We start from the raw sequence: 22,257 nt of genomic DNA on the forward strand, positions 1-22,257 counted from the left end.
TGATGAACTATACAAGTTGTAATGTCGTGACAGTAGAAGCGGGCGGGCGGTGCGACCAAGGCCGAGCTGACTGAGCCACTATTTGGCGGTGCAGGATCGGAGCGGATCGTAAAAGCACCTACTAATCCCAGTTCCAGTTCCGGTCCGCGTTTTCACCTTCGTCAACATCAACCCCTCAACTTCTCTCGCTCCCAGCGCTTTCCTTCACAGTAGTGCGGCCCACGATGCTGCGCTCTTCTGTTGCCACGGGACGCCAGGTGCTACTGTCCTCCGCTCGCCAAAGGACGGCCGCGCAATGGCTGTCCAGAGCTGGAGCAAGCAGCCGGTTCTCGAATCAGGTACGGTGACGGCATCCTCAGTTTGCGGATCATCAATGGCAGATTGGTCACTAATATGTCTTTCACTCTCACTAGAGATTCTTTGCCGATGCTAGACCCCCTACTACTGGTGCTCCCACTCCTGTTACCCCGTCCTCCGCGTCGCCTGTGCCCCCGGAGGTTGTCATTCCTAAGCCGGAGCCTACCGAGCAGGGTACTGTTGCCATCGTCACTCGAATACACAGCAAGAACTGCAGACTGATCCGATCACAGGCTCCGAAGTCCCTCCCGTCGTGCCCACTCCAGCTCCCAAGAAGGGTGGACGTTTCCGCCGATTCCTTCTCTACCTGCTTCTGACTTCAGGCTTCGCTTACGGTGGTGGCATCTTCCTGGCTCTCAAATTCGACAACTTCCATGACTTCTTCACCGAATATATCCCCTATGGTGAAGAGAGCGTCCTATACTTTGAAGAACGAGACTTCTACCGCCGATTCCCCAACACCCTGAAGAGCCAGGTCCGCTTCCCTACTCGTCGGGATGAGAGCAACCAGATCACGATCCCTAGCAAGAGCGGATTGACCTCGAAGGTTGCCGAGGAAGAGTCAGCTGAGAAGGGCCCCCACATGAGCTCCGCTCAGAAGGACAAGGGCAGCGAAGCGCAAGTCAAGCCTGCCGCTGCCAAGCCCGAGGAGAAGTCCGCCGCGGTCGAGAAGGCTAAGGAGTCGAAGGCCGCCAAGGAAGAGGCACCTAAGCCGGTCGAGAAGGAGGAACCCAGACAACCTGCTTTGCCCGCAGTGACCCCTCTCGAGTTCGCCAAGGTCAACGAGGGAGATGAGGCCATTGTCCAAGAATTGGTGAAGACTTTCAACGATATCATCACCGTGATCAGTGCCGACGAGAGTGCCCCGAAGTTCTCCAAGCCTGTTGAGAAGGCCAAGGAGGAGCTCCAGAAGATCGGCGATAAGATTATCGCTGTCCGGGAAGAGGCGCGCCGTGCTGCCCAGGAGGAGATTGACCAGGCCCACGCTACCTTCGACGAATCCGCGCGCGAGCTCATCCGTCGCTTTGAGGAAGCCCGTGCCACCGACGCTGCTCAGTATCGCGAAGAATTCGAGGCCGAGCGTGAGAAGCTTGCTCGCGCTTACCAGGAGAAGATCCGCACGGAGCTGCAGAGAGCCCAGGAGCTGGCTGAGCAGCGTCTTAAGAACGAGCTGGTCGAGCAAGCCATTGAGCTTAACCGCAAGTACCTACATGAAGTGAAGGACCTGGTCGAGCGTGAGCGTGAAGGTCGCCTCAGCAAGCTCAATGAGTTGACTGCCAATGTCAGCGAGCTGGAGCAGCTCACCACCGGCTGGAGAGAGGTCATTGACACCAACCTCAAGACTCAGCAATTGCAGGTTGCTGTTGACGCTGTCCGCTCGGTCCTTGAGCGCTCTGTGGTTCCTCGCCCGTTCGTGCGCGAGCTTGTTGCCGTGAAGGAGTTGGCCGCTGAAGACCCCGTGGTTGATGCGGCTATCGCCTCGATCAACCCTACCGCCTATCAGCGTGGTATTCCCTCCACATCTCAGATCATCGAGCGCTTCCGTCGGGTAGCCGATGAGGTCCGTAAGGCAAGCCTCTTGCCCGAGGATGCGGGTATTGCCAGCCATGCTGCCAGTTTCGTTCTGAGCAAGGTCATGTTCAAGAAGGATGCCGTTGCTGGCAGCGATGATGTTGAAAGTGTTCTCTGCCGGACCGAGAGCCTTCTGGAAGAGGGCAACCTTGATGGTGCCGCCCGTGAGATGAACAGTCTCAAGGGCTGGGCCAAGATTCTGAGCAAGGATTGGCTGGGTGAAGTGCGCCGAGTGTTGGAAGTGAAGCAAGCCCTAGAGGTAAGACTAACCCTGATGGCTATGATATCTTGTTCCCTTTTGCAGTTCAGGCTAACACATCTTGTTCTTACAGGTCATCGAGACTGAAGCGCGTCTACAGTGCCTGAGGGTCGAGTAAACCAATACCCTCAGCGTTTGTTTCGTTTTCTTGTATCTCATGCCTCTTCTTCTTCCTCATCCTACAGGAATTGTACCTCTAGTTCCCACGTGCGTTGTTAGACTCAATGCTAGATGTTTCCTTTGTATGACAAAAGGGTGAGACTGTACAGTATTGTAGTTATATATGATTAAAAATGGTAACAAGGTCATTTGGTACTGTTGACTTCTATTCCGCCGGAAGTGGTTGTTTGCCATGTTTGCAACTCCACGTGCTCCGCCGCATGATGCAGTTGGGGGGAGGAAGTGTACTTACTGTACGACTAACGTTGTCTCGACAGCACAGACCGACGAACGTGCACCTATTCGTGTTGCCCCTAGTTTCTTGCCTGTGCTCTACAGTGCCATGTTTAACTTTTAGCACTTTGCTTGGGCATCTCCATGTCCTCTTCACCCTGTGAGCCGACCCCCCTATTTACTCCGGCGGGACGGACCACCAATTCGTCACCCTGGTTCTAATGTCGCCCAAGACCAATGAACCGCCCACCGCATCCCTTCCCACTCCTGGCCCGAATGACACGTTGTCGGAAACTCGTCAACCTTCGAGCAATCCTCATGACGCAACCTTTCGACTAAGAGAGCCGCAGATGAACGAGGGACGGGCGAGCGGGGAGCTGGAGGGGAGCACGCTAGGCAGTAGCTCTCGCGATGGAGATAAGACAAGTCGAGGAGCCCAGCGCCGGACACATGGCTCCGGTGGATTCTTTGTCGACTCATCCTTCCTACCCGGCTCCAAGAGCTTGAAGGGCAGCCAACACCAATTCCTCCGCCGTTCGGGGTCAAATCGGAAAGAGAAACGGGAGCCTCCTGAGCCGGGTCCGGAGGTGTCAAAGAAACGATCGCGATTTCCGTGGAGTCGTCAGAAGGAACAGAAGCTGGGCTCAACTGCGGCCCAAACGGCTGAAGATGAGGCTACTGCTTCTTCTTCGCATGTGGCGGACGATGATGCGGCACAACACCAGGAGCAAGCAGAAACGGAGACGCCGGACAACCAGGCTGCCATGGGCCTGGACAGGGATTCTTTACAGATCGTCAATCTCGCGCTAAATCTGAGCGAGTCGCGAACACGGAACAGTCTAGGACGTTCGGCTTCCAACCGCTTTCCGGGCAATCGGAGGATGGTGTCCGTCGGTCAGCCTGCTGCTCCTTACCCTGACATTCAACCGATGGCTTCTGTGGGCGGCCTTCGCCACAGTAGCCCCCGGCATCGCGATGCAGTGCACAAGTGGAGCGATCGCTACAGCAAGCCCACCATCCCTGAAGGGGTGGCAGGATTTCCGGCACATACCCCCTCCTCGGTGCTCAGTCTCCTGCCTCAGTCGATCGATTCGGAAACTTTGCCTTCTGGGATCTCAGAGAGCACTCTTATCCGGGCTGAGAAGGCCCGGCGTCATTTTGAGCTACTCTCCGAATACCTACGGCTTCTTTCGTCGCTTCCGCCTCTAGAGCATCTCGACCCGTCCGCTACAGACTCGGTATCAGTTGCGAGTAACAGCGAGCTCTCCGCCAGAAGATACAATCCTCTCCAATGTATCCGTAACCGGAAAGTAAGGTTTCGCGAACGATGCAGTATTGATACTGAAGCCGAGGGATGGTTTGACACCGAACGGGTACATGAATGGGTTGACTCGGTGGAGTCGTTGTACAGCCATCGCAATCACAGCGCGGTGGAACGTCTACAACTTCCCTCGTTTCCAAAATCAAGGAAATATGTGCCTTCGGAACATCAGCTGGATATCGATCATCTTGCAGCCTCTCCTCCTTCGAGCCTGAGGCGCGCTAGCCGTACTAGCAGTGTCAAAGCCCGCAGGCCGCGATCGGATTGGGTCATTGATCCGGCAGAAATGCTTTCCGATGCTGCGTGGGTTGAAGATGATCACAACAAGAGTAAATTAGTCGACAAGGACGGAAACCTCCTCTATCCAAACCCGAATATACTGATCGATGTCGGTATGGATGATGCCAATCTCAGCTTGGAGGAGAAACTGCAACGTCATCGACAGTCCATGGACTCGGAGCATTACATTTCCCGTGCATCTCTATCCGACGCTCATCCTAGTCTGACAAGCGGTACACGTGGAAGGCAACGGCACAGGTTTCGGACTTCCGGCCGTAGCACACATGATAGCGATGTCTCCGTCAAAGATTTGGAGCCCGGAAGTCGCAAGCTTGGCTTGTTTAGTAGCTCTGCGAGCACGTCCAGCGCGGATGACCGGCTACACCGTTACATGCACGCTGACAGGACAACTTCTCCTGGAAAGTATAACCCGCCAACGCTGGGTGCATTCCAAACCAGGGGCTCTGGGGCGATTTCTGAAGATGACAGTCTCACAGGGGTCAGGTATACCCCGAGCCATGGCCCACTTCCCCGCCATAGGACTGGAGGCCGCGCCAGATCAGAAGGGAAGCGAAGCTCTATGTCCTCTGTGCCGAGCATCGATGATCGTTACGATCCTTTGACGAACATGGCAACTCTCGATACCAAGTCCTCTGGTGTTCATTCCCAGTTAGGGTTCTTTCCTAGTATTGCGAGCAATCTATCTCCCCCATCAAGCCGGTCTCCATCACCGTCTAAGGGACGGTTTGCGCGGGCCCGTGGCTCGCGTCACGAGCGCAGCAAGAGCAACATTCGCGCAAAGGACAACGCCGACGAAAATGTGCCAGACACGGACGGTGTGCGTCAAGATAGCTTGTCCGAAGCCGCGGGTCGCATTGGTTTGGAACCCAGTCCCCTTACCTACCAGACCACGTCATCCACGTACCAGGATGAGCTTTTCAAGCCTCAATCTCCGATGCGGAAGGACACCTCTCAGACAGAGTCAAGGCTACGCGGCATTCTCAAAGGGCCTGGAAAGATAGCCGAAAAAGTAGGCAATGAGATGTCGAAAGTCGGCGATCGTATTATGAAGAAAGACTCGATGGCGATGGCACGCAAGACCTCGCATTCTAGCCTAAGCAGTTCGGACTCCGATAATGCTGATGAGGCCGAGGAGATAAAAGGCGAAAAAACGTCAGGCACCAAATCTCTTCTACGTCGGTTGCCTGCGTTTGCCGATGATGGCACTCGGCCTTCGCGCAAGAATCTGGAAAGAGTCGGTACACACAACCAGGCATTGCTGTCGCCACATCTATTGTCACCTGCTGGACAGGAACAGTTCACTCAACTTCAAAGCTCTGATTCTACTGATCTGCCGGGTCACACTACGGACACTAATATATACCACAACATGGACGGCTCTCAGAGGGACGTTGGGAGTTTCTCCGCTTCCCTTTCAAGCAATACAAATGTTCACGCACCACCCACGCGCCTTGAGAAACTGTTCGGTCCCGAAATACATACAATCCGGGAACAAATCCAAAAAGGCAGGATCAAAGATCAATCTGTACCTTTCAGTCTCACCCGGCCACCTATGACGGGTCTTGCGCAGGCCAAGGTGGAAGCCTCCCCAGCGTCGCAAAATAGGCGCCCTGTGTTAGATGCCCAGTCCAGAAGTTGGAGTATTTCCAATCGCAGTCTCTCCACTGCGCTTGTCAGTGGTATCCCTGGAAAACGCGAGGTTGAACGAACTCGAGCGCTTCTCCTCACCTCGGGAATTAAGGCTCGGGAGATCACCCGCCGGGCCGGCACCGTGCGCGAACCACCTCCTGAGTTCCTTCTGCGCACATATGGTGATGCCTCCGTACCCGTGCCACGGGTGACTCGACTCTGCGAGTATGATGCCGCGGCGCAGGGACTACTCAAGAGGTTCGAAGAGACCAACCGTGCTTTCCGACATGCCATGGACAACTTTTCGGGCTCGGTGTCATCGCCGCTGAATGCTCAGCTGAGCAGACTCGAGAAGATAGTCAATGAGAGCATCAGCCCTCGCGTTCAGGCAGCGACTCAAGATGCCGAAGACCTGAGCATTCAGCTCAACACCACAAGCACCCTCGCGGTCAAGCAATTGAGCGATACCCTCGATAAAGGCATGCGCAGGCGTCATCGCAGGCTGCGCTGGGTCCGACGTATAGGGTTTGTCATGCTCGAATGGGCGCTCGTTGGTATGCTGTGGTGGGTCTGGCTCATCGTCATGGCTTTCAAAGTGCTTCGCGGCGTTTTTCGAGGATTTCTCTCGGGCGTTCGATGGATTCTGTGGCTGTAGTCACAGGCAGAAATGGACTGACTCGGGTCAGTCAATGTCCAGGCCGTTTTCTTCGGTTTCGTACTTTCCATTTCTTTGTACTATACATTTTTAATTTCGAGTATCTAGATAATAATGATGCCTTGTGACCCTTTTTGTGATCTGCGTTGAACAGTGAAGCCAAGAGATGGTGATAACAAGCACCTAGCCTATAACTAAGAAAGAGGTACAAGTGGAAATTGGGTAAAGTGACATGGCACGTTCATCCATGTACTGTCGACCACGGTACCTCACTGCCCGCTTGTCGGTACTATCCTTTCATCACAGACGGAAACTCCCGCACAAAAGCTTTGTTTTCTTGTCACCCTGAGGGTGGAAAGCTTACAGGAGATTTTCGACCGACCCTTTATTCCGCCATGACTCAAACCAGCATCAATTCTCAGGTACGCCGTACTAACAAGATATATATGCTGCGTTTGATCCCTCCCGCGCGCCCCCCTCGTCGCTGTTCATCTTTTACCAGAACACTACATGCTTGGTACTCCACACACACGCGCGTGATCTAATTACAGTCTACAAGGTATATTATCCGATATACTACTACAGTTCCAGATCGACACCTCACACCAAATTCAACCCAAAAAACACATACAGTATCTCACACAAACCCCACAATAACTGCTATTCGTCATTCACAATGCCATTGCTGAAAGGCATATTGCATGGTCGCAAAATCACCACTGACTCAGGTCAGCAGCAGGACGGTGGCGGCGGGGGTCTTCGCCGCTCCAACGCAGTCAAGCACCACGGCCAGCAGCAGCAACAGCAAGCGTCCACGGGAGGCTTCGACCTTCTCAGGCGGGAAGCAGTCCGTACCAACACATCTCCGGGCCTTGGGTCTGGCGGCCAGGCCCCGATGGTGGCTCATGCGCGGACACGAGCAACTACCTCTGCGGCCGCGCAGTCGGGTTCCGAGTGGAGCTATGTTCCGGTCAATGTCCAGATTCGACAGCACCACGGCCATGGCCACGGCCCGGGGCAGCGAGACCAGCTGGAGCGGCGACAAGAGCTAGAAGATGTACATTCCCAGCGGACGCAGCGGTGGGTGGCCGACCAGCAGAAGCGCATGATGCTGACGCCAGCGGTGACGCGAAAGCCACTGCCTCCTCAGCCACCGCAGTCTCAGTCTCTACCACGACCAGGAGGAAGACCACAAATGCAGCAGAAGCAGCAGCCACAGCCACAGCCACAGCCCACTATTCCGAGCAGCGGAAACCGACGGCCGTTCTTCAAGAACGATGCCGAGCTGGAAGACTGTGTGCGCAGCACCTCTCCTCCCTATGAGGATGGGATCCTGAACCACGGGGATTGGAAAACCGGTAAGTCCGTCCATACCGTGCAGGCCAGACGGCCGGTCCACGTCGTCACCCCCAGCCTGTGCCCTGTCTCCCGAGTAGCGTCGCCGGTGGATGAGATCTCCGATCAGAGAGAGGCGGCTCGTAGGGCTTTGCGGCGGAGGAACTTGCCTGGTAGGTGAATCGGGTCAGTCGGTAGGGTTGTTTGGAATGGGCTACGTGCTGGTCTCGTAGCTTGCCCTGTGGTTCTTTGATTTCATGCATTGCGGGTGGACTGGGCTCCTATGTCAGCATTAGCATCATTGGGTTTTCTCTGCTGTGTACGTTGAATGAGATTGAGCATGGCTCGTCAATAGACTTTTCTGATACGGTGTAAATCCAATGTGGTTGATGTTTCTTTTGTCCTTTTATTCTTCTTGCCCCTGTTTCATGAGACTTTGTAGTACATTGATGTATTTTTGTTAGATGGAGGTAGACTCCGAAGGGAGACATTCCAAAACCCCAGATACTTCCTAAGATGCAGAGTCTTTGAACATAATAGGTTTTGTATTATCAGCAGCACAAAGTAAGTCCGAATAAAGATGCACCTCAATGAGCAGCTAAAATCATTCTTTGGCTCTCAATAAACATTGGCAACAGTCAGTGTTGTTGTTGGAGGTTGAAAGAAAGAGCGATCACGTGCCGCATACAGCCCGGGACCCTGCCTTCACCGCCCAAACAAGCTCAGGAACGACCGGCAGAATGACCTCAGGCGGTCAGAGCGGGTTAACCCAATTAGGAACCTCAGAAATACATGTGTAAGACTCCAGGGTGGGGAGATTACCCATGCTTTACATGGACGGCGGCTGCTGCTGCGAGACTATCTACATCTGTTACAGTCCGTGTTGACCGATTTTCCGTTTCAGATAAGTTTAGGACAAAGAATGCAATCATCCAAGAAACCGTCATCTCTCGCAATGGATTTGGGGGAGGGAGGAAGGAGAGAAGAAATTCAATGGCCTCCGGGCTTATCCATCCCTCCCCACCCTCTTCGTGTCCGGGCCCAGAACGCCGATCAGGAACCTGTCTGCCAGGCGAGCGATTTTTTTGGTGACCCGCATGACGCAACGCATTGTGGCTGGGATGCTGTCGTCTGTCTAGTCAACGCAACGCAACCCGCCGTCGGCATTCATAGAAACAAAAAAAAATCTCTCAATGACTGACTCAAACTTTAGGAGGCGGTCAATCCCCTCCTGTCTGGTCTTTTGTCAGGGGACAATTTTTTTCGTGTTGGATGGATGGACTAGATTTTGGGTTGCATGGGTCATGAGGGATAATTCGACATGCCACCAGATCGAATCATCTGGCGGAACTGGATGGGAGATCTCGATCCGAGGTCCATGGTACCAAGAGTTCTTCAGTAGTCAAAACAACGGAGGCGTACGGGAATCAACCACTGCAGTGGCACAGTGGGTGCCAGGCAGTGTGAGAAGACGAGACGAGACGAAGACCACGTCAACCATGTCTGCATGCCTGCGGTTTTCGCCCGGCCTTGAGTTTCTGCAAGATGCAACGGCGGGTCGGGGATGGAGGGAAGAACTCGAGGACTCGATCATGATTGGAATTTTGGGATGCTCACATTTGTAGTTATGGAGAGGCGAGAGGCAGGGTAATCGTACTGTGTCGAGGGAGGCAGATAAGCTTGGAGTACTTGATTTTGGGTGGAAGAAAAGAGAAGAGAGGCTGCAAGGCTGCAAGTCGCGCATGTCAGTCACAATACCGTCACAGACTCATCGACTCTATTTTCTGAGTCACGGTTGATGCCGTAAGTGTCTGTAAGTTAGTTAATAACTAACAAGGAATAAGTTAACCCCACTACGTCCTATTACGGCTACGGAGCACTGGCTACCGCTTTCCCTCTCCTCTCCCTCTCCATTTTCCCCCCCTCCCCCTTCTTTACTTCCCTCCTTGTGTTCGTTCCTCTCACCACACCACATCCCCATTCCATCCAGGTGAGTTTCTCTCCTTACGCTATCTTGTTCCTTGCTGCCTATACACACCCCCCTACATCCATGATTTTCAGGTCATCTGTCATCTTCCTGTCAGATCAAGGAATCAGCATCATTCCCCCACCCCCCGGTGTCTGCCTGACGCCGTGCCCTTTGCCCTAAATTTCCCCCCTCCACCGGAAAAGTGTCGTTAAAATTCTGCACGCACCTCTTGTCTCCTCCCCCTCCCCCCTCAGCACCCTCCCCCTCGGACTACCCCCCACGACCCAGGAATTAAATCTCGCATCCCTTTTATCTTGATATCCGAGTTCTCGTTGCTCATTTCTTTTCCCGCTCTCTTTCAATCCCGCCGCTAACAGTTGGGCTGCTCGGGTCAGATCGTTTCTTATTTCTCGGAACTAGAAAAGACCCTGTTTTTTCTCTTTCCATCTTCACCACACTCTTCTTCAATCGCATTTTCAAGACCTTTGGAATCCACCAGTTCCAAAGGCAACTCAGGGCACCACGGCTTACACAGCCTCGCTTTCTCTTCGTCAAATTGTATCGCATAGACGTCAACGCGACACTCTTAATAACATTCCCCCTCCTTCTGGTCTCGATCTCCGTCCCTCCGTCCGGTGCGCCATTTTTTCATAAATTGACGCCCTCACAATTCACACCTTCGCCTTTTGAGCTGCCGCATAGGACTTCTCTGAAGGTTCTTCCTCTCAAGGAGGAAGGGTCTAGGAGGCTTGGTCCAGTCAACCTCGGTTGCGAAACTTTTCGTCCTCCCTAACACGCAGTCGCGTTCAAACAAACTTTTTTTCACTTCCTTTTTTATATCTTTATCTAAAGACCTATTCCGTGCTTCGTCGCAGCGCGCATGGTTATGGCACCGACTGCTTGTTTGCCAGCTGAAATATGCACCACTATCAAACATATTCCCGACAAAAACGACTATAATCTCAATTGGGATCATGGTCAATTCAGCTATCATGGAGAGGACGATCAGCCGCAGTCTAGGTTGGCTGCCAAGGAGCTTATCCTGGACGTCCTGAAGAAGCGTGCGTCTGAGGTGGACGTGGACGCCTGCGCCCCGGGCGCCGAAGATGCCTTTTATGTGGCAGATATGGGCGAGATTTACCGCCAGCATCTGCGCTGGAAACTGAACCTGAGCCGTGTCCGGCCCTTCTACGGTAAGTTCGATTCGATTGAAGTTGGACGACTACGGAGGAAGACAGCGACTGATGTCGATATTCATTAGCCGTCAAGTGCAACCCGGACCCTGAAATCCTCCGCCTCATGGCCAAGCTCGGCAACGGTTTCGACTGTGCCTCTAAGGCGGAAATTGACCTGGCTCTTGAGACTGGTATCGATCCGAGCCGCATTATCTACGCGCAGCCTTGCAAGACCAAGTCGTACCTGCGCTATGCAGCCAAGATGGGGGTGAAGCAGATGACCTTCGACAATGCCGATGAACTGTACAAGATCAAGTCATGCTACCCTGACGCAGAGCTATACTTGCGCATCCTTACGGATGATTCTTCCAGCATGTGCCAGTTTAGTATGAAGTTTGGAGCATCGATGGATGTCGCTCGTCACCTGCTGGAGGTTGCGTACCAGCTCGAGCTGAAGGTTGTCGGTGTGAGCTTCCACGTCGGCTCTGGCGCTGAAGACCCCAAAGCCTTCCTGAAGGCCGTGCAGGACGCGCGGCTGGTCTTCGATCAAGCCGCTGAAGTAGGCCACGAGCTTCACACTCTCGATGTTGGTGGAGGTTTCAGCCAGGATACCTTCGAAAAGTTCGCTGGTGTTCTTAGTGACGCTCTGGAAGTCTACTTCCCGCCGAACATCCGTGTCATTGCCGAGCCCGGCCGCTACTACGTTGCCAGCGCCTTCACCTTGGCTGCCAATGTGATTGCTCGTCGTGACGTGCGGGACCCCGAGAACCCGACGCAGGATGCGTACATGTTGTATCTCAATGACGGGGTGTATGGAAACTTTTCCAACATCATCTTTGACCATCAGCACCCTGTGGCTCAGGTCTTGACCTGCGACCCTAATGTCAATCCTCCGAATGCTGCGACTTCGGAGGGCATCGCCTACTCTATCTGGGGGCCGACCTGCGATGGCATCGATGTCATCAGCAAGCGCATCAACCTTCCGGCCCTCCTGAACGTAGGTGATTGGCTGTACTTTGAGGACATGGGAGCCTACACCAGGTGTAGCGCGACCCGCTTCAATGGTTTCTCGGACAACCACGAGGTGATCTATATCTCCAGCGAGGCTGGAGCTTCTGCTCTCCTCGAGTACTAGGTGTTTTTATCTCTGTCTCTGTTCATTGCGTTCTTGGATTTAATGCACACTTGTCTTTTGTCTTTTATCAAGCAACTGGTGCTGCTTGCGCAGCGCGCTTGCCTTGATTCACAACTTATCCATGTTTTTCTTTAATAGAGTAGATGCAGGGGGGATTCCCGAGTGGAGCTTGAATTTGAGCAGAAACCTGTATTTAGTGTTTATTCTCGGTGTGTGTTCAAACACAGCCATGTGGAAGTCCCGCACCTGCTCGTTCGATTGATTATATCTCGTTCATTACTGCTATGCTTCTGGCCCTTCCTTTCCAACCTCTAGAAGTCGTCTATCATTCTTCTGGGAATCAAGTCTAACTATCATAGAACCGAACGCTTCCGCCGCAACCCTTCAGTCGTTTCGTCCTCCGTCATAAAAGTCATGTGCCAAATATCTAAATCGAAAAGAAAGTGAGATCTAGTTCCAAAGTCATCACGCCTAGGAGCCAGCCCCTGCGCGCTGTATATGGTAGGTAAAAGAAGGTAAATAGATTGCATGTCGGAAGCTTTAGAGCAATCGCTCCACAACCAACTCGGCATCGTGGGATCCAGCAACCTGTACAAGCCCCCCGGCTTCGAGCTTCTTCTTCCACTTGGCGGATTCATAGCGAGCCAAAATCAACGTAATCCGGGCCACCACGGCGGGGTCAGCGTTCTCAGCGACGACGTCCGATGGTGTGAAGGTCCAGCGACCGAAAGCCCAATTCAGAATGTAATAGCGGGTGGCGGGGCAGTTGGCCGAAGCGGGAGCGCGCGTGACGGCGGCTTGATCTTCCGAGGATTCCGCGGGAGGCGCGCTGGTCGAACACCGCATGATGCCCTTGATGCGATAGACTTCTTCCTTGGAGGCGGAGCGAAGGAGCTGCTCCAGAGCCGGGATGTCGACGACGGTGGCATCGGTGGACTTGAGGTTGACGGAGAGGACTTCCACCTCGGACTGATGATCGTTCTTGTGCTCATGGTGCTCATGGTGATCATGGTTGTGATCATGGTCATGGTCATGGTCATCATGACGATGCTCCTCCTTGGCGAACAACGCCCCGTCAATCCCGAGCAGAACATCCTTGTCGACCTTACCGCGATCGGACTTAACCCACGGCGTGGGAACCTCGAGGTCCCCGACCCGGTCGAGGCAGATGTCGAAGCGCATCTCCGACACATTCTCCCACTTGTTGAAGATGATCAGATCCGTGTATTTCGCCTGCAGCTTCGCTGTGTACGAGGTGTCCTCGTACCCCTCCCAGTTCTCTACGTCGATGACGCTGATGACCCCGTCCAGGACGAAAGTGCCCGGGTTCTCGCGCGCCAGGCGGTTCACCTCCATGGCCAGGGTGGCGGGGAAGGCGCTCCCGCTGGTCTCAATCACGATGCGGTCCGGGTGGACCTCGGTGCGGAGCTGCTCGAGCGCGTCGCTCAGCTGACCGACGAGGTTGCAGCAGATGCAGCCGTTGAGGAGCTCGCGAACCCCGGAGATGGACTGCGTGGAGGCGAGTTGGGAGTCGACGGCGACGTCGCCGAATTCGTTTTTGAGCAGCGCAAGCCGGTAGGTCGCGGGCAGTTGCGGGATGAGGTTGAGGAGGAGGGTGGTCTTGCCGGAGCCGAGGAAGCCGGTGACGATGGTGATGGGGATTGGAGGCATTTTATGAGGAAAGAATGTAGAGCTCTAGAACAGGTAAGTCTATAAGTGTATCAGTATAAGTGTAATGAGGGGAAAAATAGAGAGAGTGATCGAGTGGAGAAGGCGAAAGAAGATAAGAGAGTGCAGTGCGGATGGTTGATTTCGGACGGCAGAATTCGGCGGTGGCGGAGGGGCTGCGAGGGGGTGGCGCTAGTCTGGATTGGTAGAACCCTAAGTCAACTGGCTTTGACTTACTTAGTAGATGATTCGTTTGTGAGCCCATCTTGGAAGTAATGGATTGGCTACGAGGGGACTGTAGAGGCTGTTTCAATCATGGCACTGTACGATGTACTGTATATCAGTGTGCGGAAGAATACGGTGCCGCAGTCACTTCGGACCTGAAGTGATCGGCCGTGGTAATTCCCAGTTGTTAACATGACCCCTGAAAAAAGGGCTAGGTGGCGTGATGCTCAACCGCTAAGTTACGTTTCGAGTGATAGTATGCTTTCAAGCTGGACTTTCGTTTTGCTGTGAAGTGAGACATCTGCCAAGTAATCGTAGCGCTTCATGATAGACAAAGCACCATACAACCACCCGCTGCCTGCTCGTATGTAAATCGAGTTCACCCCACCCCACCCCACAGTAGTAGAAATTATGCTCTTCCAAGCGTCCTGTCAAGAACAAGAAGAGAAGTGAACACAAAACCAGCCCGACAATCTCCGCCGTCGAGGCATGGAAATCCCAACCTGATCCACAGGGCTGAAAGTTGACTGCAATAGTGTCAGAGTTACCCGGCCAAAGTCCCCCCCCCCGATGATATCATCCCCCTCCGTCCCGTTTTAGTTACCCGCTTGATGTCATCTCCAGCCCTACCAGGCTACAGCCGATTTCCGGAATTGAATTGGGGGGGAGATTGTTTGATCTAGACCAGACCATGTCAACTTCCTCATTTCCCTCTCTCTTATTTTTATTTTCCACCTTAGATTGTACTGTACCTCGACCCTTTGCCTTTGTACTGTGCTGAACCCCGAACAACATTCCTAATTCATCATCCTTCTTCAATTACCTGTGACTGTGACCTTGGGATCTTGGGATCTTGGGATCTTGTGCTCGAGAATGAAAACCATCGACGACACGGCCCGCGACCTCGGCTGCGTGGCCCCCCACGAAGAAGACCTCCTCGAACGCCAACGACAAGAGCGAGAACGCGAGCTGCAGCTGCCAGCCCAAACCCAAACGCAAACGCAAACGCTAGAGCAGCAGCCGCAGCCGCAGCATACCCCCTCCGACCCGACCTCTATCACCTCAACCACGTCCACGACGACAAACACATCCACATCCACGTCCTCGTGTTCGGGAATCCTCCCGCCCCCCGAGAAAATCACCGAGGTGGCCAGTACCTCGATGCAGGAGGTGCGGACGATGCTGAACGCGGCGTACGAGAGCGAGCTGGTTGGGAAGGCGATGCAGCGGGTACGCGAGTATGTGCCTGGGTTAGCCGGGGGTGCGGGGGAGGGGGATGGTGAGTTTTTTTTGGTTCCACGGAAGATATCTGTGCGTGTTGTCGAGTTGGCTTGCTAACCCGGTTGCTTTTGGATGGATGAATGCAGGCGAGGGGGACCGATGCGCCGCCGACCCCGAGGAGATGCGCCGGATCGACGCGCTGGAGAAGGAACGGATCGTGGAGTTTCTGCAGGAGAGGACGCGGACGAAGACGGATCTGGAGAAGAAGTACCACCGTAAGGAGCAGCCGCCGCCGAGGCAGTAGCCGTGTGTTGTTCATTGGTTTGCATTCAAGAAAGGAATTGATTGATCGCGCTTAAGCCTGTTTTCTTTTCCCTTTGCTGTGTGTTGTGTACAGATCAATGGGATTGTGATGAATATCGACCCCCCCCCGCTTTTACTTCCCATAGTTACTCACAAGCCTCAAGCCGTTCTGTTCGAAAAGCTACGGCGACGCGACGCTACGCTACGCTACAGCAAAGCCCGCATCCCCGACTCCCCCCGCCGATCCAGCCCCAAGAACTCCGCCACCTGGCCCAGATGATCCACCCCGAAGAACCCCTCCGTCTCGCCCTGCGCATTCGTGCACTCGAACCAGGGCACCCCGAACGCCCCGGCCTGGAAGGCCCGGTCCGTGTTGGCGGTGAGCTGCGCTTTGATCGCGGGCGTTTGCATCTACTCGTTTATCAGCTGTCTCTTTTCCTGAGTATTCTCCGGAAGGGAGATAGTCCATGGTCAAGGGGGGAAAAGGAGCTTACAGCCTCAACCACCCGCCCCGCCACCTCCGCCCCCAACACCCGCTCCAAAACCGGCACGAAACACCCCGGCTCCGCGATCCGCCCGTCCCCCTCCACCCAGAACGTTCGGTAGAACGCCTCCTGCACGGCCTCGTACTGCGTCGGGGCGAGCTGCGCGACGGCGGCCAGCGCCCGTTGCGTGTGCAGCGTGCGCGGCGGGAAGCCCGGGGGTGGGGTCGGGATGATCGGCACTGAGAAGTAGGTCGCCCAGCGCGTGCGTTCGCGGTTGATCCAGGCGGATTTATCTGGGTAATCCACACATGGTTTTGTTAGTGGGGGTGTCCTCCGCGGGGGGGATACTATCGATTATGGCGTAGGCGTAGGCGTACGTACTCTTGATCTCCACGGGTGGAGTGTTTCCGCAGGCGTGCATCAGACCACCCAGGAAGATGGGGATGTAGGTTATCTTGCAGTTGGCGAAGATAGGGGAGTTCTAGGTTGTGTGGTTAGTAGAAGGTGGTTTATAGTTCTTGGGCGATACGTACTCGGAGGACGTGGAAGGCGATATACCCGAAGGGGCTGACGGTGTCTATGTAGAGGGTTATACTGGGGGCGGACATTCTGTGGATCTGACTGGTTGCTTAGGTAGATATCTGAGAGTTGGAGGATTGTTTTTGTTCTTATTTCTTTGAGTCTATGGTGGAGATATTCATAGCTATAAGTGTCGGTCGGTCAAAGGCAAGCCGGCAGTCATGCTCTCCTCCGCACGGCTGACTCAGCGCCCGCAAGCCGAGGTTGTTGGTGTTGATTAGTCGTGTTGGGTTGGGGTGCATTCGGGGCATCTGCAGAGCACAAGTATAAGCTCTACAAGCGTTCTCGTGAGAATGCATGGGGTCACATAAAACTGAGCCCAATCGGGTCAGCGTTTCTAAAATCCCCCATGCATCTCGAAGTAAGCCTTATCCGAAATCAGATTCCAAGAAAACACACATGCAAGCAAGCACACCGAGTTATTAGGCCATTCTTGTCTTTACTATTTTGTGAATGAGTGTATACTAAAATGCTGGAGTATAAGTAAGAGGGCATGCGAGTATGTAAGCCTGAATGCTGGATCAAGCACCCCAAGCACATGTAGGATGGGGGACTCAACAACTCCGGACCATTTGATAAGCAGAAGCAGCAAGCAGTTGCAGTCATACTTCTGGGTCGCTCTTGCCGTCCCTCGACGATTGTCAACCATCTCTCCCCATTTCCCAGTCCATCCATAATGGCTTCCTGCAAGCATAAATCCTATGCAGGAATACGAAAACCAAGCCCAGCGAGCACAAGCAAAGATGCAGGACTCTGAGCGAAGAACCCCAAGTGTAACACCACCCATCGAACCACTTATAGCAGTGCCCCAAATCTGACTTTGGCATAGCATACATCGACACCCCAGATCCCCTTCAATCCTTGTTCAAGTTGCGAATCGATCATTTCCCCGGCCCGGAAGAGGGCTTCGCATTCGCCGACCCCGAGTCGATATCTGTTGCAGAGCTCGATACCCTTGGCCAAGCGGAATGGTTGCGCCCGCCTGCAGTCGTGCAGGGACATGCGGTTAGGCCTAGACGAGATATGGTCGATCCAGGAGGGATCCCTGGTTCTGTGCGTCAACCCATCCTTTACCATATCCGACCACGTGCAGCCGAGATGGGATGAGCTTGAGCTCGTGGCCGGAGAAATCCTGGTCGTCTGCCGCCTGTATGCCGATTTGTGGGCTCTTTGTGCCAGTGCTTCGTTTCCTTCCGCCGCAAAATCCAACGAGACGGCCAATGCCCAGCCAATGAGCCTTGCATTCGTGCCTCTCTGCGCAGTGACACTTGCAGCGAACTTCAGTGCTTTCAATCGAAGATGCATCGAACATGATCTTCGCGACCCCAGTGCTCCGAGATTTCCAGGAAACGGACTCCCTGTGATGCCGCCTCCTCGTTCGTGCAGCCTCATTGATGGTATGCAGCTGGCTCAGTCTGACAGACTGCATAACCGACTTCCAGAGGTAGTATCCGATACGCTCAACAAGGTGTTGCCGGAGTCCGTCGAAGCTGATTATGTGCCCCTTGACCTTCATGTCGGAGCCCTCCTGTCCAATCTGAAAGTTAGACGCAATCGCCAGTCACAATGTCTAGGTATACCCGCAGCGGTTGATCCGCAACCGCAACCCACTGAGCCAGATCCAAAACCTGCCTCCTCTGCAAGCCATAGATTCAGAAAACTGCTTGGACTTGCGTGATCCAAGGTCATTCGCACTGGTGGTACTATTTGTGAATGCGATAGACAGTCTCCATTAGAGAAAGACCCGAGAGAGCTGGTCATGAAAGGTTATGAACACAGCTTCATCCATGCTAGATGTCGTGTTTGCTCCAAATCATTCGACGCCTTGAAATGGGGTTGCTCGCACTGGACTGAAGCACAGTAGTTGACTGGCAGCAACTCAGCCACGAGGACAGGTCGAGCCAGCACTTGGAAGTGTCAGATCTCATATTGTAACTACGTTCACATGGCAGACAAGAATGAATTATTAGAGGTTGACCAGGTAGTTCCCCCAAGAGATTCCCATTAATTGAAAGGCCGGATAAGATGAAAGCTCACTGAGACTGTGATCAATAATAGCCTTCGGTATGATTTTTCATCGAGTCCAGGCCATTGCTTAGAATCCGCAAGTGATTTTCGATTCCCGTAGTATGGAACATCTAGTCCACCAGTTATCAAGTGTTTAGGTGTGCTTTTGGTCGTTCAATGGGCGAATGGGCGGTCTTGAGGACCATCAGGTCCCGAAGCACATTAGAACCAATGATGAGTGAGATCGCGTCACCAATGAAGGCAAGATGCCTTGCGGTTGGATGGCTTGAACAAGAGCCTCGAGAAGTAGCTTCTTAGCCTTCAAGCATCCCTGCCTGGAGGTGATTTAACCCTGTGTAGGAGTGCCACGGAGGCCAGAGAAAGCAATAGTGACAACGCCTATTGCTGTCAGCCCTGATGCCTTCTCTCTCGCCCAAAGCAATGTAGTTCAATCTGATCCTGTTGATCATGCTCGGATGGAAGCTGCATGTGAGCCAGATGCAGACTGCAGATATTTGCCGACCGCATGAGATCAAAGAAGACGGTTTCACTTTCGTGTCGTCTCTTCAACGCCACCAGGATGACTGCATCCGGCGACATCTGCAGCAAGCGGTTTAGCACCGAGACCAACGCAGGTAAGCTGTCCGCATTGTAGGTACAATCTGAGACAAGGATCAGGTCAATGGAGCCACCGCATAAATCTTCTGGAAGCGGCTCATCCCAGTCCAGAGTTTGGAATTGGAGTGCCGAGGACTTGGCAGGTCGCGCAACCGCAATATTCTTCGTCACAATTTCTTCGACCTCAGGAAGATCGGTGAGCGTGACAGAGCACTCGGGAAGAAGCTCTGCCAGCGCGATTCCTACAATGCCACATCCAGAACCCAGTTCGATGGCGTGAAGCGGGCCGTTGCGCGATCCTCGAAGAAGCGCTTGCAACAGTGGCGCAGAGATCTCTGCGTCTCCCGCAACTATCTTCTGAAGATAGACAACTGACGCTACCGCTGCATCCCTGGGACATATGGGAGTTAGCTGAGAACAATGGCCCCCTTGGATAAAGAGGTGTCTCACCAGATATGCCGGGCGATACTGTTCCCGGTTTCTTCCCAGATTCGGAGGCCGAGCTTGTCATCTGGCCCAAAGCGTCGTTCAACGAGCTTCTCCGCTACTGAAGTCTGTGATCCGCCAAACGGAGCACTCCAGCCTGATACAACTAGCGGAACTTCGGACTTTCCAATGAGTGAGTCTGGTAACGGTGCCTGCAGCTTGACGGAATTGGCAGGGGATACTGCAAGCACGGCTGTGTGTTGAGACAGGTTGGCGGGAAATGGTCCCAGCGATATTGGTACTTCACGCTTGCCTGCGTTCCATGTCATGGGTTCCTGATACAGGACCTTTCCTGTGCCATGAGCGACCAGGGTCACATGCAAATCCACATCTTGAGTCAGGAAGGCATCCCCGAGATCGGTAGTGATGCAGACCAGCGCGGAGACTGATACAGCACCTTTCTGCTTGGCAAACCTGGGGGTTTTGAGGAATCGAATATAATAAACCATGATCACGAAGAATAATCCCTGAACTGCATCCGAACAGATTAGAGATGCCCATCCCGAACAGGAAGGCGGCCCGTGCCCCGTGACCCGTGACCCGTGACCGTGCGGCACGTGCTTGGACCGTTGGTGCTGACTAAGGAGCGGGAACGATGACATCGGCGTCTTTCTTCCTCAGGCTGCCATTCCTATCCATTTCCCATGGGTTGGCTGGTTGGTTGCTTTGGTTATTCGTTGTGTCTTTCTCTGATCTCTGATCTCTGAGAGCTCATCTCTCTTTCCACCAATGCGGTCTCTACCTATCAACCGACTGCCGACTTCACTGTTTAAGTCTCTCCCCCATCATCGTCGCGCGGACTTGATGGGGCCAGTTGGTTGACGTTCTTGATTGAAAGTGATCTGAGCCTTATCATTATTTACCCCTCGGCTGTGGCATGACAACAATTAGTTAAAGACGTTAAGCCAGCAACCGTTGTCCCTTACCTAGTACCGCCCACGCCCTACCCAAACCCGCCCCCGGCTTAACATCATGATGCGATCAAAGGACCCTCGAGTCCGCCAGAGGATAAATCAAATCTCCCACAACCTTGAATCCGCAAACGAGACAGCCCAGGAGGGCCTCTACACCTTCTCTCACAACTATATCCTGCCGTGTTTCACGGCCATCGGCAACTGCGTCTACAGCTGCACGGCACCCTGTCTTCCGACCCGGGAGGACCAGCTGCGTCGGCGCCGACGCGGCCGCGCGGAAGCGAACTTTGACTTCTATGACGATTGGGACAATGAGGACTCAAATGCTGGACTGCTGGGATGGGGCACCGATGAACTCGACCGCCTGCTGGCTGGCAGTGGTTTGGCCCGTGGCGGTGCCGAGCAGCCTCGCCGGCAGAGACGGATGAGCTACGGGACGCGGCGTGTCCGTCGGAAGAGCACGGCTCTGGCCCAAGATGAACGGAATGACCCAACCGTCATCCCCAGCTCCTCGTTCCTGGGATTCCTCGAGCGGTTCCCCTGGCGCTTCGGGGCGCGCGGACTGAAATACCGTCCCTCGGCGGCGGATCTGCAGGAACATCCGGCGGGGGGACTGCGGAGGCACGTCTACGAGGATGAGCCGCTCATGGAGGCCGCCGAGGATTACGATGCCCAGCCGTCCGGGAGCAAAGGCCGGTATCGGAGTTCGACCCAGTCGTCGCGGGAGACCACGAACTCGCTGAGTTCGCGCGGGGATTTGATTCCCAGCGATGACGAAGAGGATGCTGTGCCGTTGGATGATGAGTTTGCCATGGCGTTGGGCAGCCGTCGAGGAACGGGATTGGACTCGATCGACATGATCGGGGATAAGCCGGCGAGCATGCGGTCCGCGTCCGGAACGTTTAGTCTGGGGACCACCAGTTCGTCCAAGGCCTCCAAGAAGAAGCAGAAGAACCAGCGGAGCAGCCGGCTTCGTTCCCCGCAGGAGTCCTACGTAGATATCACCCGTGATGATAGCACGCCTTCATTGGCCGATCTCAAGAAGGAGGAGGAGCAGGCGGCGTATGAAGAAGAATCGGAGATTGCACGGAAACGGCTGGCCGCACAGCAGTTGGCATCGAACCGTGGTCTTGATCATCAGGTTAGTCGTTGGCAGTTGCTGCCTTGCGCGGTCTTCAGACTTGTGCTCTAACTCCATTTCACTAGCTTTCTTCATCGGCGAATCATGGCACGTCATCAGATGTAACCCACCAAGACACTCACCAGTCCACGCCTGGGTCACCAGCAGAAGACCCTCCTATACGAGATCATAATGGTCGTTCTGAATCACGGCCACTGTCCATAACAACCGAAGACAATTCACAAACCGAACCATTCCCGCCTTTCCCTACAACACCTGAACCCCACGATACGATGGTTGCATCACCAAATAGCGGCTCCCATGGCCAGAACAATGACCATGATTCAGCATTAGCCACTGACCCTAAACCCCACTGAACATGACTGCTTCAAGGTTGTGCTACTCCCAATGCTAGTCAAAGGACAGACTGTCGCCCATCACGGTTTGCGGGTCAAACCTTGGGCACTAGGTTAATAATTCTTTGCCACATACGCAGTTACTCAAGATTATCTATAGTATTAGTGGAATATG

At 54.0% G+C, this 22,257-nt stretch overlaps 10 protein-coding genes across 10 annotated transcripts; 7 read left to right on the top strand and 3 right to left on the bottom strand.

Annotated features, from left to right (window-relative positions):
- Window positions 1-224: 224 nt before the first annotated feature.
- BO66DRAFT_408149 (MICOS complex subunit MIC60) lies at window positions 225-6,355 on the top strand (the record flags this gene model as incomplete). Its single annotated transcript, XM_025649102.1, has 10 exons — window positions 225-338; window positions 414-531; window positions 591-641; window positions 681-761; window positions 795-832; window positions 869-2,188; window position 2,443; window positions 2,747-3,891; window positions 3,934-6,279; window positions 6,311-6,355. 10 exons carry the CDS (start codon window positions 225-227, stop codon window positions 6,353-6,355), a joined length of 5,259 nt encoding a protein of 1,752 aa, XP_025508042.1.
- Window positions 6,356-7,333: 978 nt separating this feature from the next.
- BO66DRAFT_388275 (uncharacterized protein) lies at window positions 7,334-8,031 on the top strand. The gene has a single exon (XM_025646515.1). The coding sequence runs from the start codon at window positions 7,382-7,384 to the stop codon at window positions 8,000-8,002; it is 621 nt and encodes a 206-aa protein (XP_025508043.1). The 5' UTR covers window positions 7,334-7,381; the 3' UTR covers window positions 8,003-8,031.
- Window positions 8,032-8,818: 787 nt separating this feature from the next.
- BO66DRAFT_144607 (uncharacterized protein) lies at window positions 8,819-9,679 on the top strand. Its single transcript, XM_025642088.1, has one exon. The coding sequence runs from the start codon at window positions 9,015-9,017 to the stop codon at window positions 9,444-9,446; it is 432 nt and encodes a 143-aa protein (XP_025508044.1). The 5' UTR covers window positions 8,819-9,014; the 3' UTR covers window positions 9,447-9,679.
- Window positions 9,680-10,514: 835 nt separating this feature from the next.
- On the top strand, window positions 10,515-12,444 carry BO66DRAFT_144633 (type III PLP-dependent enzyme). Its single transcript, XM_025642089.1, has 2 exons — window positions 10,515-10,983; window positions 11,052-12,444. Exons 1-2 carry the CDS (start codon window positions 10,671-10,673, stop codon window positions 12,098-12,100), a joined length of 1,362 nt encoding a protein of 453 aa, XP_025508045.1. The 5' UTR covers window positions 10,515-10,670; the 3' UTR covers window positions 12,101-12,444.
- BO66DRAFT_388277 (GTP-binding protein) lies at window positions 12,369-14,128 on the bottom strand. Its single transcript, XM_025646516.1, has one exon. The coding sequence runs from the start codon at window positions 13,769-13,771 to the stop codon at window positions 12,641-12,643; it is 1,131 nt and encodes a 376-aa protein (XP_025508046.1). The 5' UTR covers window positions 13,772-14,128; the 3' UTR covers window positions 12,369-12,640.
- A 565-nt stretch (window positions 14,129-14,693) lies between these two features.
- BO66DRAFT_144644 (uncharacterized protein) lies at window positions 14,694-15,656 on the top strand. The gene is made up of 2 exons (XM_025642090.1): window positions 14,694-15,272; window positions 15,361-15,656. Exons 1-2 carry the CDS (start codon window positions 14,867-14,869, stop codon window positions 15,516-15,518), a joined length of 564 nt encoding a protein of 187 aa, XP_025508047.1. The 5' UTR covers window positions 14,694-14,866; the 3' UTR covers window positions 15,519-15,656.
- BO66DRAFT_456983 (putative 2-hydroxychromene-2-carboxylate isomerase) lies at window positions 15,479-16,610 on the bottom strand (the record flags this gene model as incomplete). Its single annotated transcript, XM_025652163.1, has 4 exons — window positions 15,479-15,928; window positions 16,012-16,295; window positions 16,384-16,483; window positions 16,536-16,610. The coding sequence occupies 4 exons, from the start codon at window positions 16,608-16,610 to the stop codon at window positions 15,725-15,727; spliced, it is 663 nt and encodes a 220-aa protein (XP_025508048.1). The 3' UTR covers window positions 15,479-15,724.
- Window positions 16,611-17,419: 809 nt separating this feature from the next.
- BO66DRAFT_144676 (uncharacterized protein) lies at window positions 17,420-18,627 on the top strand. Its single transcript, XM_025642091.1, has one exon. The coding sequence runs from the start codon at window positions 17,582-17,584 to the stop codon at window positions 18,257-18,259; it is 678 nt and encodes a 225-aa protein (XP_025508049.1). The 5' UTR covers window positions 17,420-17,581; the 3' UTR covers window positions 18,260-18,627.
- Window positions 18,628-18,996: 369 nt separating this feature from the next.
- On the bottom strand, window positions 18,997-20,141 carry BO66DRAFT_408153 (protein N-lysine methyltransferase family protein; the record flags this gene model as incomplete). Its single annotated transcript, XM_025649103.1, has 2 exons — window positions 18,997-19,597; window positions 19,657-20,141. The coding sequence occupies 2 exons, from the start codon at window positions 20,139-20,141 to the stop codon at window positions 18,997-18,999; spliced, it is 1,086 nt and encodes a 361-aa protein (XP_025508050.1).
- Window positions 20,142-20,335: 194 nt separating this feature from the next.
- BO66DRAFT_144754 (uncharacterized protein) lies at window positions 20,336-22,257 on the top strand. Its single transcript, XM_025642092.1, has 2 exons — window positions 20,336-21,751; window positions 21,813-22,257. Exons 1-2 carry the CDS (start codon window positions 20,665-20,667, stop codon window positions 21,917-21,919), a joined length of 1,194 nt encoding a protein of 397 aa, XP_025508051.1. The 5' UTR covers window positions 20,336-20,664; the 3' UTR covers window positions 21,920-22,257.

Source organism: Aspergillus aculeatinus, assembly GCF_003184765.1.
Source record: "Aspergillus aculeatinus CBS 121060 unplaced genomic scaffold BO66scaffold_4, whole genome shotgun sequence".
Taxonomy (NCBI): Eukaryota; Fungi; Ascomycota; class Eurotiomycetes; order Eurotiales; family Aspergillaceae; genus Aspergillus; species Aspergillus aculeatinus.

Coding starts and splice junctions, on each gene's coding strand:
- BO66DRAFT_144633 (XM_025642089.1), top strand. CDS start 10,671: ATGGTTATGGCACCGACTGCTTGTTTGCCAGCTGAAATATGCACCACT. Junction 10,984..11,051: donor CCGTGTCCGGCCCTTCTACG/GTAAGTTCGATT, acceptor GATATTCATTAG/CCGTCAAGTGCAACCCGGAC.
- BO66DRAFT_144754 (XM_025642092.1), top strand. CDS start 20,665: ATGATGCGATCAAAGGACCCTCGAGTCCGCCAGAGGATAAATCAAATC. Junction 21,752..21,812: donor TGGTCTTGATCATCAGGTTA/GTCGTTGGCAGT, acceptor CCATTTCACTAG/CTTTCTTCATCGGCGAATCA.
- BO66DRAFT_144644 (XM_025642090.1), top strand. CDS start 14,867: ATGAAAACCATCGACGACACGGCCCGCGACCTCGGCTGCGTGGCCCCC. Junction 15,273..15,360: donor GGGTGCGGGGGAGGGGGATG/GTGAGTTTTTTT, acceptor GGATGAATGCAG/GCGAGGGGGACCGATGCGCC.
- BO66DRAFT_144676 (XM_025642091.1), top strand. CDS start 17,582: ATGCGGTTAGGCCTAGACGAGATATGGTCGATCCAGGAGGGATCCCTG.
- BO66DRAFT_388275 (XM_025646515.1), top strand. CDS start 7,382: ATGGTGGCTCATGCGCGGACACGAGCAACTACCTCTGCGGCCGCGCAG.
- BO66DRAFT_144607 (XM_025642088.1), top strand. CDS start 9,015: ATGACTGACTCAAACTTTAGGAGGCGGTCAATCCCCTCCTGTCTGGTC.
- BO66DRAFT_388277 (XM_025646516.1), bottom strand. CDS start 13,771: ATGCCTCCAATCCCCATCACCATCGTCACCGGCTTCCTCGGCTCCGGC.